The 16,331-nt window shown below is 56.6% G+C and overlaps 1 protein-coding gene across 4 annotated transcripts in view; it reads right to left on the reverse strand.

The window, feature by feature from the left end:
• Positions 1-3,832: 3,832 nt before the first annotated feature.
• ARMH3 (armadillo like helical domain containing 3) overlaps positions 3,833-16,331 on the reverse strand; it is a 156,781-nt gene continuing 144,282 nt past the window's right edge. For all 4 annotated transcript variants that reach the window (XM_067537258.1, XM_067537256.1, XM_067537257.1 and 1 more), the window contains 2 exons: positions 10,104-10,220; positions 3,833-5,231 (listed from right to left, as the gene is read on the reverse strand). In XM_067537258.1, the coding sequence (XP_067393359.1) occupies positions 5,139-5,231; positions 10,104-10,220 (210 nt within the window). In that variant the 3' untranslated portion in view covers positions 3,833-5,138. The remainder of the gene's footprint in view (positions 5,232-10,103; positions 10,221-16,331) is intronic.

Genomic DNA, 16,331 nt, shown 5'->3' on the forward strand with positions numbered 1-16,331 from the left:
AAAAGCTGCTGGCGAAACCGCCTGAGAGCATCGAGGGAGGGGGCTACGGCAGGCAGAAGAAGGGGGCAGGCAAAGGACTTCCAGCTGCAGCCCCACGGAGCAGAGCTCAGAGATTCCTAGACCACAAAGCCGCAAGGGACTAGCCAGGCTGACCTCCAGGGACCCCCCCCCCGCATCGATTCCTGCCTCCAGACCAGTGCTGGGGGGAGCTGGAGCAGGTGACAGAGAACCGAGCTGCGATGGAGAGTCCCGCCCAGCCCCGGGGCTCTGCCCCCGGCTAATTACCACCACTGCAGGCTGTGCGGCTCTGGTACAGTCTGAACTTTGCTGACTTCCACTTCCAGCCAGTGTGCTGCCTTTGCTAGGCTGAAAACCTCCGGGCACCCTCCAGCCTTTCCTCCCAGAGCCACTCCGAGCCCTGGGCTCCCTCCAGGGGAACCCCATTTTGATGGGGGGTGCTACCTGAATGCCATGGGGCCAGGCAGACTAACTCGTCTCTGCTAACGCCCGGCCTTATTTCCCTGAAGGGACGTGGGGCACCAGAGGGGGAGGGTTACGCCAGGACTAGACAAACTGACTTGCCATGTTTCCGCGGAGTGAAAGCTCTCCCAGTTGTGCATGAAAAATGGAACCTGTGAGAACGAGGGAAGGAAAATTGATAGCAAAAAGCCCCGTTGTGCTTAAAAAATCCATGTTTAATCTCCCCAGCCACATCTTAGTGCAAACGCAATCTTTCTCCGCCAGGAGAGGCCATCATTTTTTAAAATATTTGTCTCTCTGCATCGCTGGCCTGGTTGAAACGCCGGCAATCTGATCTCTCCCCACAGCATCAGAGTCTCAGCGACGGCTCTTACTACGACGGACAGGGTTATAAATAAGCCAGAACAAAATTCACTCAACCACTTGGCTCAGCCCCGTGGAAATCCTGAACCTAAAGTTGTGCTTTAACGCTGAGCACTAGCGGTAAACGTCTGCGCAGTTCCAGCTGGCGTCCATCTGTACCCAGCAGTGCAGACCGGGTTACACCATGGATAGACGCTGGATTTCTCTGCATCAGTCGTTCACAGCAGCGAGTTCCCACCTGGTCAGCAGCTCCCATGGCAGGACCTTGGCAGCACCAACCAACCTCCACGGCGTGCAGCTGGGTTCATGCTCCAAAGCAGCCGCTCGGGGGCACGGGCGGCTGAAGTTCCTGCACGCAGACCTGAAGGGGAGGGCACCAGACTGGGCACCTCACGCAGCAGGACCTGGAGCAGCGGTTGTGAACGCCTGGAGTCTCCATCCAGCATAGCAGCGGCGGAGCAGCGTGGATGGACGGCTGCCTTACAGATCCAGCCGGCCCTTGGCTCCTTCCTTTGGTCCGAGGGTGGGGGCACAGCTGGGATACGCAGCAACCGCACCCCCATCGCCAGGACACCTCGCTCAAGACGTGGTCACTGCGGCGTTAGCTCCAGTGATCTGCACCCAGCTCTAAGCCCCTGGATTAGCCCACGGCCCAACCCTGCCCAAGTTCCTGCGTCCTCAGTGGTGCTGCGGTCCCACGCAGGTCACTGGGGCTCCCGGGGGCACAGCCCAGGGGTCCTGGTGCTGCAGGGAGCTGAGCGGCTCCATGAGCCTTTCCCAGTGAATTGCGGGAGAACCTGTCTGTCCCAGGTATGGCGGGAGAGAGAGCGGGGAGGCTTGGAGGACTAGCTGCATGTGAGCGGTTTAGCCTGTGGACAGGTTACCCCAGGGAATACAGCAGCTGGGCTCTGACCCCACCCCAGCAGGGCCAGCTAGCCTGCGTGGAAGCCCCAGACGTGGGGCAGAGGGCGAGGGGGGGGGGTGTGTGGGGGAGGGACAGGAGCGGATTGGGGGCAATAACAGAGCAAGAGCCTGAGCTAACACTGCAGAGCAGAGCAGACAGACCCTCGGGCGAGGGAGAAACCTGCCCTCAGAGTGAGTGAGGCGGCCGGAGCGTCTCTTGTGCACGCAGAGAGCAGCGTAGGGCGCACACAGGAAAGCCCCTTAGAGCACGCAGACGCGTACACACGCACATGGGGATCTGCATGTGCCAGCAAAACCCCTTCGCTCTACCCCCACTACTGACTGCCCAGCGTCCCCAAGGGCTCCGTCCGAGCAAGCCCCAAGCAAACGCCTGCCCCCCGAAGACGAACTCTCCCGTTTGTTTCGCTCTCTCTAGTACGCAGAACCCCCCCCCCCCTGCTGGGGTCAGCGACGCTGCACACGACACTTGCCACCCCCAGGTTCGCTCAGCACATCCTCAGAGAAGCAGCTGAGCTTGGGCCTGACTCCCCCATGGGGCCTGCTACTGTCAGGCCGCCCGGGGAAGGTGGTGCTGCAGGAGAGGGGATCTCGGTCAGTCTGCTTGCTCTCTGGAGCGGAGGCAGCCTGGCTTCTCCTGCCCCCACCTTTCTAGGCGCAGGCTGAACTGAATCAGCCAGGGGGCCCCAAGTGCCTCCGTCCTACCCAGCCCCCTCTGGCAGGGGGGTGCTGCTCACGCCGCCTTCAGCAAACGGCAGCCCGAGAAGACAGGACAGGACCAGGCAAGCGTTCTCCCGGCACTTGGAACAGGGGCAGTGCCTGCTGCTGCTGCCTTCCGGCTCCTTCAGCGTATGTATTGCTGAAGAACTCAGATGGCGCCGCGCTAGCCTGGCTTCCCCTGAACGCTGCTCGCCCGCTGCCGCTCTGTACTCAGCCAGCCCGCGGACACGGACGCTCAGCCACGCGCAAACAAAACGCCTGGCTTCAGCTGAGAAAAGCCAGGGAATTCAGTCAAGGCGAACGGTCTTCTGCCGCCCAACAGCAGCTCATCCCCCCGGCCATGTGTTGTGCAGGCCCTGGGCGCCTGGCAGGGGTTACGGGTGCAGTTTAGCAGTGACAGTTTCCTTGCTCGTGGGGGTGGAGATGGCTCATTAACTAGTGTGGTGGTAATCCCCTGCAGGAGCGGCTGAGTGTGAGCACAGGCCTGTCATGGCCTCAACACAAACTCCTCTGACCTAGCATGAGACACCGAGGTAGGCGCTTTTTATCCGATTCGGGCTGCAAATGCCGGCGCTGGCTTCTCTCACGCACACAAACCCAGATCCTGCCGAGCGGAGAGAGCCTGAAACGCTGATGGCGCACGCATGACGGACGCCCATTCCCACGGCACGGTTTATTGAGGGCAGTCTGGCTCAGTCCTTAATGAGCAGCCGCGGGTTCGGAAACGGCTGCGTGCTCGAGCCCCTAAACCAGCCGGCCTGCATTTAACGCTGCCCCAACCCCCCCAGGAGAGCGCTCTGCATTTAACGCTGCCCCAACCCCCCCAGGAGAGCGCTCTGCATTTAACGCTGCCCCAACCCCCCCAGGAGAGCGCTCTGCATTTAACGCTGCCCCAACCCCCCCAGGAGAGCGCTCTGCATTTAACGCTGCCCCAACCCCCCCAGGAGAGCGCTCTGCATTTAACGCTGCCCCAACCCCCCAGGAGAGCGCTCTGCATTTAACGCTGCCCCAACCCCCCCAGGAGAGCGCTCTGCATTTAACGCTGCCCCAACCCCCCCAGGAGAGCGCTCTGCATTTAACGCTGCCCCAACCCCCCCAGGAGAGCGCTCTGCATTTAACGCTGCCCCAACCCCCCCAGGAGAGCGCTCTGCATTTAACGCTGCCCCAACCCCCCCAGGAGAGCGCTCTGCATTTAACGCTGCCCCAACCCCCCCAGGAGAGCGCTCTGCATTTAACGCTGCCCCAACCCCCCCAGGAGAGCTCTCTGCATTTAACGCTGCCCCAACCCCCCCAGCAGAGCTCTCTAGCCAGTTCCCAGCAGGCTGACAGAGCCACTGCTTTGCAAAGGCTGGAGCTGAGACCATCCTACGAAATAACCCCTCCCACTTCGCATTACCCTGGTGCCGCAGGAGCTTCTAGCTGCTACAGCCACCCAGGTAGGAGTCCGAGCTCCAGAGCTGGCGGGGGGGGGCGGCACACAGCCACTGGGGAGCCGCTCCGAATGTGAGCGCAGGCTCAGCAGCTCTCTGGGGACGGGGAGGGGTCGCACCGCCCAGCCTTTGAGGGGCAATGAAGAGGGAGAGAAAGGGAGATGGTCCTTTTCCCTCTCCCCAGAAGCCCTGGGAACAGCTCCTGATTTTCCGTGCACAGTGCTGAGACCAGAGCAGAGTGAAAACGACCAGACAAACTAACGCCCTGGGCTGGCGGCAGGAGCAGTGTCAGGCAAGGGCTGTTTTCCAGCTGTGTAATTCCCGAGCGCAGGGGCAGACGTCAGCAATGGCGGGACCAGCCTCCTGCAGCAGGCGTGGGACGCTCCGCTTTGGTGCCTCACATCACGGGCAGGCTGGAGGAAGCAGCGGATCAGCCCAGAGCTGCCCTGGTGGGACACCTCCCCCTGCACTGTTGATTTCAGAGCCTGGCTGTGATGAAGCCTCAGAACAGCAAAGGCAGCTGGGCAGGGAGCTGGGAGAGGGAGCCCCATTTCTGAGCTGGGCCCTGGGGGTCCCTCCTAAACACCCAAGCAACTCCCAGCACCTGACAGCTGCTCAGTGCCGCCTCCCTTGCTCGGTCCCTGCAGCGTGGGAGGATCTGGGCAGGCGGCTTGGCCAGCCTCGGGAAAAAGGGGGGGGGGGGATCTATTTTCCCTGCGGAGAAAGGTGAGTGATCTCTCCCCAGCTGCTCCTGGGCACCTCTGGACTGCCCCTGCTCAGGGGAGGGAGAAAACCCAGCTCAGTTCTGTGCACTGCTAACGTGCCTCCCTAGTGCACCAAGCGAGGGACGCTCTCAGCTGTCCTTCCCAGGAACCGCAGCCCACCAGCTGCCTACCCCCCCGGCATCCAGCGGCTACCCTGTCACCAGCATGCTATTGCTCTCCCAGTGCATCAGTGTCACGGCTAACATGCTGCGTCAGTTAAACCTGCCCCGTGTCCGTGAGCGTGTGTGTGGGGGTCTGTCTCTCTCCTGGATCACAGAGTCCTGTAGGAATGCACCAATTGGGAATCAAAGGCTCAGCAGCAAGGTGCCCCCAGGAAGCGCAGCGCAGTCCAGTCCAGTCCAGTCCGCGGCTGAGGGGCGGTCGGCCACAGCTCTGCAGCGTCTGCACCAAGCCGGGCCGTTCTCCCGGCAGCCCCGCGCAGCAGCCGAGCGGCTCTGTCTCAGGAGATGGTGGAGAACTCTTTCAGCAGCACCTCCTGGCTCAGCGTGCTGAAGGTGAGGTTCCTCCGCACGTTGATGCTGATGGACCGAACCTGGCGGAGAGAAAAGGGACGTTTCATCCAAATGCCCCTGGCCTCTCGGTGACCGGGACAGCTGCTGCCACCCCCCCGGGCTCCAGTTTGCACAGCAGGTACAGCTAAACGGTGGAAGTGGCTGCAGCAGAGTCTGACAGATAGGAACAACTGACCCGAGCAAGGAACACAAGCGGATCAGCTCTTCACACGAACAGGGCGAGCGTCCGCAGTCAGACCCCAGCGGGGAGGAGAGAATTACAGGAGACAGCGTGCCTCAGGTTTGGGGCAGAGCTGAAGAAGCATCCTCCCTCCCTCCCATCAGCTATGTCAAGGCCTGGTCTACACTAGACAATTAGGCCGGTTTAATTATGTTGGTCAGGGCATGAAAAAACCCACACCCCTGAGCGGCGCAGTTAAAACGACCTCGGTCCCTGTGTAGACGGCGCTAGGTCAACAGAAGATTCCTTCCGGCCAGCTACCGTCGCTCAGGGAGGTGGATTTAGTACAGTGATGGGAGAACCCTCCCGTCGCAGTAACGTCCGAGGACCGCTGCAGCATTTTAAATGTAGACAAGCCCCCAGACAACCTCCTTCCTGCATCCTCACACAGACGACACCTGCCATCGGCAGTCTGAAAACACAAGCCAGATCTTCCTGCTGTCGGAAATAATCTCCCTTCCCCCTCCGTGCACACCCAGCCCCTGCCACACACACGCTGAAAACACGGGCCTCCAAACGAGTCCAGGCTCGGCCGTACCTGACTCCATGCAAACCAAACATCTGTCTCAGTGACCATGGATCATGGCGACCAAAAGCAACATTGACGCAAGCTCCTGCAAACAACAGGATTATGGTTCCCAGAGATGCTCTGGGCTGGGGATAATAAGGTTGCCGCTGAGCCGGTTAGCACTTTGTGCTATGAAAAGCATGGATGGACTGGAGTAAAATGCAATCAGGAGGTAGGTGCTGCATATTCGGGACGTGCATTGACGTTGCCGTGCCTTCCAGTCTGCCAGTGCCAATGGAAGAGGGGAAAGAGTTCGGGAAAGCTGGACACTTCCAAAGGGCAAACTACGTCTCAGGGAGTGTGGAAAACAAACCCAACATGAAGGGCTGGGAAAGGAGTGACCCAGCCCCTGCCGGTGCAGACCCAGGCCAGCGCTCAGCGTATGTTCCTTTCCAACACGTACGAGTTCAACAATAGACACATTTCAGAAGCCCAGAAAACTCAGAGTTTAGGTGGTGCTTACAATAAACCCAATCCGGCCCGAGAGTGACGGGGCACAGCTGGGGCCCCCTAACTCTGCCCCGTGGGGCGCTGACCATCCAGTTTCCCTGCTTGGATTCTTCTACACCAGTAGCTGCTCTATTCACCTGTGCTGCTTTGGGATCGAGGACTTTAAGAAGGCCAATACCAGTGGCTGAAGTGTCGAGCACGCACTCTACTTGTGCAGCACGGAGTGGGCAGGGAAAGCGTGCTCCACCGAGCACGGATTAGAACGGGCACCGGGTTTCCCATGACGTGACACTAGCTCTGCATCCAGTGACCCAGGAATGATGGATCAGCAGCTGGAACCACAGGGCCCGATCCTGCTGCCCCCTCGAGGATCAGGCCCCGAACAAGGAGCGCACTTGTCTAGCCAGGAACACGTGGAGCCAGCTCCCCTGGGGAGTGTGAATGGCACCGTCAGAGTGGGCCTGAATCTGCCACCCCAACTCAGAGTCCTTCACTCGGGAACGCCTGCGGGGGCCCAGGGGTTAGCAGCAGCTGGTGGGAGGGGGCACGTCCCTGTCTCTCATTCCCTCTGCAGCAGCAGAATTCTGCGAGCTCTCACATCCTTGCACTAGCTCTCCCGGCCCCGCAGCGTCTGCAGTTGAACAGGACCTGAGCTTTTCCTGGGAAAGAAATCCTTTAAAACAGACCTTGGAGCCCCGAGGGTGCACACCAAGGACAAGGAGAAGGGGTTTTCAGGCCTTATCTGCATGGGAAAGTTGCACTGAATCGGCTTTCAAACCAATACGGTAAAACCGGGTCCACCCCGTGTGGACGCTCCTATGTCGAGTTAAGAGCTGCTTTTTCTGGTTAAATTAAAACCTGTCCCCAGTCGACAGGCTACATCAAAACATGCAGCTTTTAACCCAGAATAGGCGTTTGCGCGCAGGAGCTTACACTGGTTTAATTATTCATGCAATTTTCCTCTGGCGACAAGCCCTGAGACAGACTGTCTAAAACACTGGGTTTTGTCAACAGCTATTTAACAGTCGACAACTAATTAGGGTTTTTGAGAAAGGAACCTTTTGCTGAAGTCTCAACACACCCTCCGCTTCAGTTAAGGTGCGAGAGGCTCAGTCTACATCCCCTGAGGCCCCAAACAAAACCAGGGCGCGGGGCCGTGAGGGCTCCTTTGAAGAGGAAGTGGTAGAAGCCAGGAGCTTTTCCCTGAGAGTCACGAAAGAGGAGAGCGGAGAGGCCAAGGCAGAGAAGCACGGCTGTGCATTAGCCAAGCACGGGGAAGGAGCAAGAACAAATCTTTTTAAGCTGCACAGAGGCGCCAAGAGAACATGCTCGCCACTTCCCAGGGAGGGAGCAAAGGAGAGATGAAGAGAAGGCTGAAGAATAAAATGGCTGCTGGCCATCATTCTCCACTGGAAAAGGTTCCTGATGCAGGATGCTTATCGCAGGGGCACAGGGTAAGAGACAGGTCACCACCAGCTTCCCTGCTTTCATTCTGTGACACCAGTAGTTGCTCTGTTCCCCTACTGTGTTGCTTTGGGATCAAAGCCAGGTCCCTAGCTTCACGAACAAACAGACTTCGCTCAGGCGGGTCTGGTACCGCCCATACGGCTATGGGAACCATCTGAAATTACACTGGGAGTTCATGGTGCTGTCTCCACTGGGACCAGCGGAGCAGCTCCACCAGAGATAGCAACGGCGGAGGCTGCAGCATGGGCAGGACTTGGCTCTTTCTGCCACTGTGTCATGTTGACATGGGGGTAAAACCCCCAAAGTCTCAGCTATCCTGCCAACTTCCACCATTGCCACCGCCAGTGGAGTTACGGGCCAGACATCTTCCGGCACAGGTGCAGCTGCGAAGGGCCCAGTGAAGATCCGGGCTTGGAAAAGAGCAGACAAAGCACCTGTTTTTACGAAGGAGGATGGGAGAGCCGGGGCCATGCAAACGAGTTCATTTAACCTCAGCTCATGGTACACTGTTATAACAATTAGTAAAGCAATCAATTGCTACGTAGGAGAGGAAAAATAATGTGGTGGTGATGAATAGAAGGCTAAGTGGGTTTGTCAAAGACAAATCATATCTAATCACCTCGGTTTCTTTCTGTGTTGGGAGAACAAGCTTAGTGGAAATACAGCAGATTTTCTATAGCAGTTAAGTCAGGAACATTTAATACGGTCCTTCCCACGTGATATTCTCAGGGAAACTAGAGAAATGTGGATTAAACAGATACACAACTGGGTAAATCGCTGCATTTAGACAGGAATGATTAATGCTTTCATGGCTGGCAGAAGGACACTCCCATAGGTACCTGCTCTGGTAATTTTCATGATGGAGCTGAAGGAGGGACTGGAGTATGCTAATCAGATTCTTAGATGAGATGAAACTGGGAGGGGCTGCAAATATTTTGGAGGGCAGGTTATTGAAGAGAAAACGATCTTAACCAATTGCAAAACCAGTCTGAGGTTCAATGAGGGCAAGTGTAAATGGTCCAAGCTGGAAGTAATCAATCCTAGGAACGCGGAGAATGGGGAGGAGCCGTTCGGTAGCAGCAGGAGTTGCTACTGTGATGATGTCCCAGCACCTGGTTGTACTAATGAGGGCTGCATGTATCACACAGGAGGCCATTACACTGATTTCTTTGCACTATGTTCAAGTTTAGGCCATCCATCACACAGACAGGGAGAGGCAGGAGTTCAGAGGAGAGCAGCAAAAATGAGAAAAGGTTAGTAAACAAGTCCCTGAGGGACGCGAGAGAGATCCACGGAGAGAGGCAGAGCTGTTCTCAGTTCAGACAGGCCAGTGGGCAGGAAGCATTTCTCATTAGTCAGCAAGGACAGAACTAGCAGGAGAAATTAGCTCTCAACCAGCTCAGCGGTGAAGCGAGCTCCCGATGGGAGTTTGAGGACTCCCCATCTCTGGAGTCAAACAGGATAACAGACACCTGCCAGGGATAATCAACCCAATCCAGCATGGCGCAGGGAGATAACTGGCAGGCTCACAGGCGATCCAGTTAGGTTAGTTGAACACTACAGAGCCAGCCACTGCAGAGCTGGCCCAAATAGCTGGCTGGCCGGCGACCCTGGCCAACCAACCCAATCCTGTCTGGGTCCTGCTTTTGTTACTGTAAATGTCCCCCCATTTCTCTCCTTTCCTTTTGGGTTTAAGTCCCTGCTTTGCAAGGGAGGATGAAGGGCAGATGAAAACGAAGGTGTCTGGCCAGGGTTGTGCATCCCACTCATTCTCATGCTTCTGAAAATGACAGCAGGAAACGTACAAATTGCTTGGTCTGCTACAGGGAAACCTACCATGGGTTTCGTGCAAATTCACCATTACACACTGCACTAGCTCTCCGAGGTGAGAGCGAGAGACAGATCGACTGGCCTGCGGCAGGAAGGGGCTCTGCCCAAACCATCCGCAGCACTGGGCGTTCAAGGGGTTTTGCATCAGTGGGGACCTGCAATCGCTCTGTTTATAGCCCACCGCTGCCCCATCTCCCAGGAAAGACGGGCCTAAACCAAACTCTCCTCCAATCTGCACCCGGGGACCAGGAATGCTCTGGCGCCGCTGTGGGCGTGCGCTGAGCCAGGCACGAGGCTGTGGGAGCGGGCGCTGGACGCGGCTACGCACTCTGCCGTTGGAGCATGAAGGCAGCTCACCAGTTCTTTGAAGAAGGCAGCCTCCTTGTGCTGCTCCGAGTAGCGTTCGTACTGGTCCAGCCCGTCCTGCAGCTTCAGGGTCAGCGTGTCGTAGTTCGAGCGGACAACTTCCAAAACCTGCAGATGGCAACAGAACACAGAGGAGGGGTCAGCGCTCGGGGCGCCAGGCCGGAGTGGAAGAGGCTGGCAGAAAACTGCAGCTCTGGCTGTGCCGTTAGCAACACACGCACTTCCCGGTGTCAATGGCCAAGCACCAGCACATGCGCAGACAGCAAGGGGACAGACACGGAAATGCCTGACCCAAGGTTAAGAAGCAGACCTAAGAGTCGGGATTTCACCCCTTGGGAAAAAACACAAGCCAGTGAAATTCCTTTTAGCGGGTCAGTGTACAAACCTGCACGCAGCAGCAGGCAGGCCAGCTGTCGGAGCTACTGCTCACGATGACCACGAGCTCGTGAATGTCAGGGGCTGGTCCCCTTGGATAAACCAGACAAAACTAGAGGCACTGTGCAAACTTGCCTCTCGCTGCTTTGACCCCCAGCTCCTGCTATTCCGGTTCAAGGCTCCCGCACACCCAGCTCTGCCAATGCACCTCGGTCCTGACTCTCAGCTCGTCCCAAGGACCCTCCCAGCACCAGTCTCAATCTGCCTTCAACTCCAGCACGTGCTGCTAGTCAGGCTTCCGCTAGGTCGCGGTGTGTGATTCTCTTGTGGTGGAGACACACGTCTGGTAGGCGCTGGATAAGAGCGAGACCACTGTGCGGGTGGTGCTGGGACAGGAGTTGTGGGGGATAACATGCTGACCTTTACACGCGAGAGCTACATTTTATCACACCGCCTTTACTGCCGCTTGGCCACCCCATTAGTAGTAGTTACTATTTGTATCACCATAACACCTAGGAGCCCCAGGACCCCAGCGCGCTAGGTGCTGTACAAACACAGAACAAGACGACGCTACCTGCACCCCCAAGAAGCTTACACCAGTTTACATTTCAACTCTCCCTTCTCTCTGCCTGATACACAACGTAAAACTCGCACAGGCTTATTACACCCCCCTCTCGACTTCTGCACGATTCATTTGTCCAGGCGAGGAAAACCACCACTTACTTCTCCAGTGCTTTCTCTCTGCAAAGGGCTGCACGGGCATTAACTGATCCCGCAGAGTCCTTGTGAGGTAGTTAAGTAGCGATCCTCCCACTGCACAGACGCTCGCCTAGCAGGAGACGCAGCCTTTGTGCTACTGGGCAAAATGGATGCACAAAACCAATTCTCCCTGAGAAACGGGGGAGCCCTTCGCCGGCTGCTGCTTGTCTGATCTCCCTGCAGAGCCGGGTCAGAGCTTCGCTATTTACACGATTTGTGCTACAACCTGCTGGGAGCTGTGCAGACAGACAGGTAGAGAGAGATCCTGCCCTAAAGAGCTGCCAGCCTAGCAAGAGAAGACACAGGAGAGGTTGGGAGAAGGGATCAAACCTACAAATCCAGTGGCCAGGGAGATGAGGCCTAACATCATTGGGCCAAACCAAAACCCTCGCTCCTTCGAAGAGCCACAGACCTTCAGCGACAGCACTGCCAGCGTGAAGACTGTGGGCAAGCTGGCCAGGCTGCAGCTCCCTGGTGCCACGGACTGACTTGCAGATGCAGGGCACCCACCACCCGTTATCACCCCCCCCGCCTGGCGGAAAGGGGCTGGATAAACGTTGGTCACGTGAGAACAGTGTGTCAGCGTCCAGCCACCACCAGGCCAGGCAGCTCCCACTTCAAATGGCCTCGTCGCCTACCTCTGGGCATCAGGTTTGCTGGCTGGGGCGAGAATCGCCCAGTAACAAGCACCATCGACAAACGCAGCCGGATCCTTTCATGCTCACGTGCGGAGCCATTTCAGAGCCAAGAGCCCCGGTGAACGGAGCAGGCCTAGGAAGAGAATCATTTACTTTGGGATGCACCTCGGCCCCGGGGACGCAAAGTAACCGCATGACACACCTTTCTCCAAGCAGTAAACGAGCCTGGTACTGCAGCAGCTTCCACGGAGCAGAGAGCCATCCGTCGGCCAATCCCAGGAGCTCAAACCGCTGGAGACTGATAGCGGACGGACACAAACTCCATCTGACAGTCGAGCAGCTCAGCGCAGATGCATGCTCAGGGGCTGGGCATTTCACACGTGTGCTGCCTTTCCACTTTCTGTCTTTGAAGTAGTTTCCCTGAGCTCCTCTTTGATTCTGCTGTGTGTCCCGGCTGGGGGTGAGCACATGCCTGTGCGTGCACACGCAGAGGGGCCAGGCACATGCATTTTGCACACCCATGGATGGGGAAGCAGGCATCTCCCCGGCTAGCTTTGAGCTGAGTTCCCTTCATCACATTCAACCCAGTGGCCTCCTTGAGCAGTCAGGTAGTAACCCTAGCCTCCGCAGCTGGGCAGATAAGCACTGTCCAGACACGACTCGGGCAATCCTCTTACATGCCATGTGAAAAACAGGCAAAGGACTTAGCTTGATGCTCAAATGGGAGCATGGGAAAGGATGTTGAGACCTGGCAGATAACGCCCATGGTCCCTACTGTATGACCCAGGCATGATCACACCGTCGCACTGCAGTGAGCGTCAGGTTTCCGGCTTTCCCCTCCTATCTCCTTTTAATTATCAGCTCAAACTTCCAAAGAGGGGCACAATGGAAAATAAACTTCTCCATCTCCTGCTCATTTCCCTCTCTCGCTGCTGAGGCAAGAAAACATTCCGTGAGCTGTCGCAGAGAGAAACCCATTTACAGGTTGCTTCACTTCAGAACTCACAATGCAAGGGAATTGTTAGCAAGATTATTGCTTGCCAGCCCTGAGCTGCTTTCAGCCGCTCTAAGAGGCGGCTGATAGAAAGCGCACGGGGAAGGGTTGAAAGGAAGGACAGGTATTAAAGGTATCAAAGAGGAAGATCTGAAAGGCAAGAGGGAAACCTTTCTACACAGCTTCTTTAGGTGCCGTTAAAACGCACCTCCCCTGCGTCACAGATCCTAGCACGCGCCCGTCAGGACTGCTGAGAGCAGAATCCAACCCGCTTCGCTCCAGATCCCCAAGGGCATGTTCAGCTTCTGGAGTCTCAGCAGCTTCCTGGGCACGGACTCTCCATCTGTTCCCCCTTCTTGGAAGTGGGGCCCCTCAGCCCAGCTGCCGTAGGCCTCCAGGACCAGCGCTGACCCCTGAGACATCCCACTTGCTCGAACACAGCCCTCCCCCAGAGAGCGCTCTCAGGGCAGGCAGAGCGGTGAAGCAGGCAACCCGTGCACACTTTGCACAGTCCAACACCTTTCTGCTCCTTCACACTCCATGGCGTAAAGCATAGAAGAGCACAGATCACGGAAAACAACAAACACCCAGCGCACGTCCCTGCCTCCTTTCCTTCACCATTCCAGGCAGTTCTCTGGGCTGGGGTCCAAGTCCCTTGGGTTGTCCAGAGTCCCTGGAGCCATGTGGGCTCAGCAAGTGGGCAGACCCCACCACCCCATGAGGGTATGCATTCCCTACTGGAGCCTCTCCTACCCCACGCTTCCCCCCTCCTGTCTGGCCCCTGTTCCTGCGTTTCTTTATTTAAATCCCACTGGTCACTTGGCTGCTTTTGTTCTATGCCTGGAAAGTCTCCACTGCTCCTATCGTCCCTCACCCTCCAGAGGAACCGGCTAAACGGTTTTCTAAGGATGCGGCTCATCGAGGGTCCCAGATGTTCGCACCTGAATAGGGTCCTTAGGTCCCAAGCACCTTCTGGTCTCTCTTTCTGGTGTATGCCTGCTACAGGACTCATCAGCTGGAGGGTCCAGACATACAGGCTCTCATGACACAGCAAATTTGCATAACACAACTTCACACGATCCATCGCAATCCGCAGGGTGTAGAGATACAGCCCCAGTTCGTCACACCCTGCATAGCAGAAGGTTGCGCCCCTATGTTCTTCACTGGTGCGTCCTGTCTGCACAGACTGTGCTCAAGGAAAGCACGGCAGAGCCACCCTCGTCACCTTAAGTGTGCCCAGCCAAAGGGAAACACTCGAGGGGGATCCTTTTCCGCCTCTTTCGGCAGGCTCTGGGAGGCTTGGAAGCGTCTCGATGCCTCTTTTTCTTTACATTCTCTCTCTCTGGTTCTGTACATTAGCCACTTAGGCCGTCTGCCCTGGTCTTCCTGGAAGGCTGGCGAAGCGGTAGGGTGAGACCATTGCAAACACCCAGAAAGTGAAACTGAGCAATGGAGAGGGGAAGGAAGTTTTAGCGGGACTTTGTTCTGTTTAACAGCTGTTGAATTACACAGTCGATAAAGACATCTCCAGTGTCAAGTCAGGGCTGAGAAAGGTCCCATTCTAGATCTTTGGTCCTCAAAGGAGACAGTCCCTCAGCATGGGGCAGAACAGACAAGACTTGATAATGGTCAGTTTGCCGAGGTAAAAACCCAGACCGAACGTTCAGCTTTTTTAGCCTTCCTGGCTCTTTCTCCAGGATAAAGCAGAGGAAGACGGGACAAATCCAGGCTCTCGCCTCTGAGGGGTGAAAGGCTCGGTGTGCCGGAGGCAGGAGCAATGCAGATGCAGTCCTCTACAAGGAAAACTATCGCTGCTGAATGCCTCCCACTTGTGAGTCTCATTAACTCTCGGGGCTGCCCTCTCCTCTTGGTCACGCCCGCACAAGGCCCCTGGAGCTGGGCCAACGGAATGGAGAGGATAACTTACTGTCAGAGCCAGCCCTCGGCCTACCTCTCTCAGCTGCTGCTTTATGAAGATCCCAGGGGAGCACTGGCATTTCAGCCCGGCGTGTACCCCGGGGTGCGCACACAATGCTAATGAGAGGTTGGCTCTCTTTACGCTGGTAGCATCCCAAATTCTAACCTTCAGCTGCTGCTCTGAATGGCAATTGCTCTCTGCAGAATTCTGCCTGATTCTGGCTAACAAAAACTTTCCTGCTGGGGAAAGCTGCTAGCGCCTCGATTCACAGGCAGCTGGTACCCAACAGACCTCACTGCTACAGGCACCAGCAGCTGTGTAACACGGCTGGGGAGCACATTTCACAACTAGGAGCATGGGTGGGAACTGGCTCACCCTAGAATTCCTCCCATGTCCCACCCCTATGCACAGTGATGCAAGGTTATCTTGAACACCTGTTGGCTTCCTCATCATCCGGCTCTTTGCTGAGAGCTGCCTCCTCCGTTGTGAGCTGCCCGGCTGCTGGGTGAAGTGGCTGAAGTCGGTGTATCTAGGCTGACGCCATTCGAAGGAGGGAAGTAACTGGCTTCTTCTATAGAAACTGTTTTGTTCTTCACACAGAACAATCCATATTTTGCCTTATGTTAGTTTCCCAACGTGCCCTGACTGTCCACTCTGCCCCCCTCTCACCAGGGTAGCGAGAGCTAGGAATGCAATGGGGCCATAGGCACTTGCATCCCCTCCGCTCTCTATCCAAGGGAAAGTGCTCACCTCGCACAGGGAAACCAGCAGAACTGCTCTGAAAACGTACTTGTAACAGAGGAATCCAGGGCAGTTCTGTCCAGTGGACTCTGAGCGTTTTGCTAAGCAGTGACTATCATCCCCAGAGGATCCTTCACCATTTGCAAACATCCATCCAAGCACTAAATCAGGGAATAATCCCTCCTTCCTCGCGCTGCCATGTCCTCCCCACACTGGGACCTGAGGTCACAGAGCTGCTGCTTTCACGATTTATGAGGCCACACAGCAAGGAAACATGCAGGTGTGGAGGGAAAGGAAGAATGCCTGGCAAACAGAAGCAAGAGGAGGAAAAGCAGGTATTTCAAGGCTGCCTTTCTAATCAGCACAGCAGAGCACCAGGAATGGAGTCTGCCAGCCAGGCCTAACAGACACAAACTCCAGGGCAGCTGGAAAACAACTCACTGAACAGGGAACCTGCAACACGCACAAAGCAAAAGCTCCCCAGTTTGAAATACAGAGGTCCCCACCCCCAGCTTCACTGCCATGGGGATGCCCTCTAGATCGTGCACACTAGGCCCACACCACCGGGCACCATGCCTACTGACCGGGAGGAGTGAGTTAGCGATGGTGTGACTGCACCCGCATGGCATGGGACGGGGGTGGAGAACCTGAGCAGTTACTTTCCCCCATTTTGCTGTTTCCAGGGTTTTATTAAGGCTTGAATGTGCCCAGCCCTGTCCATGGACACAAGCGGGGGGCACAAGGAATTCCCTTCTGTCCCTTTGTGCTCCTGCCTATCGGGGAGAGCATGAGCT

This window comes from Emydura macquarii, unplaced genomic scaffold (assembly GCF_026122565.2).
Source record: "Emydura macquarii macquarii isolate MOO-44397 ecotype Brisbane River unplaced genomic scaffold, CSIRO-AGI_Emac_v2 contig_3692, whole genome shotgun sequence".
Taxonomy (NCBI): Eukaryota; Metazoa; Chordata; order Testudines; family Chelidae; genus Emydura; species Emydura macquarii.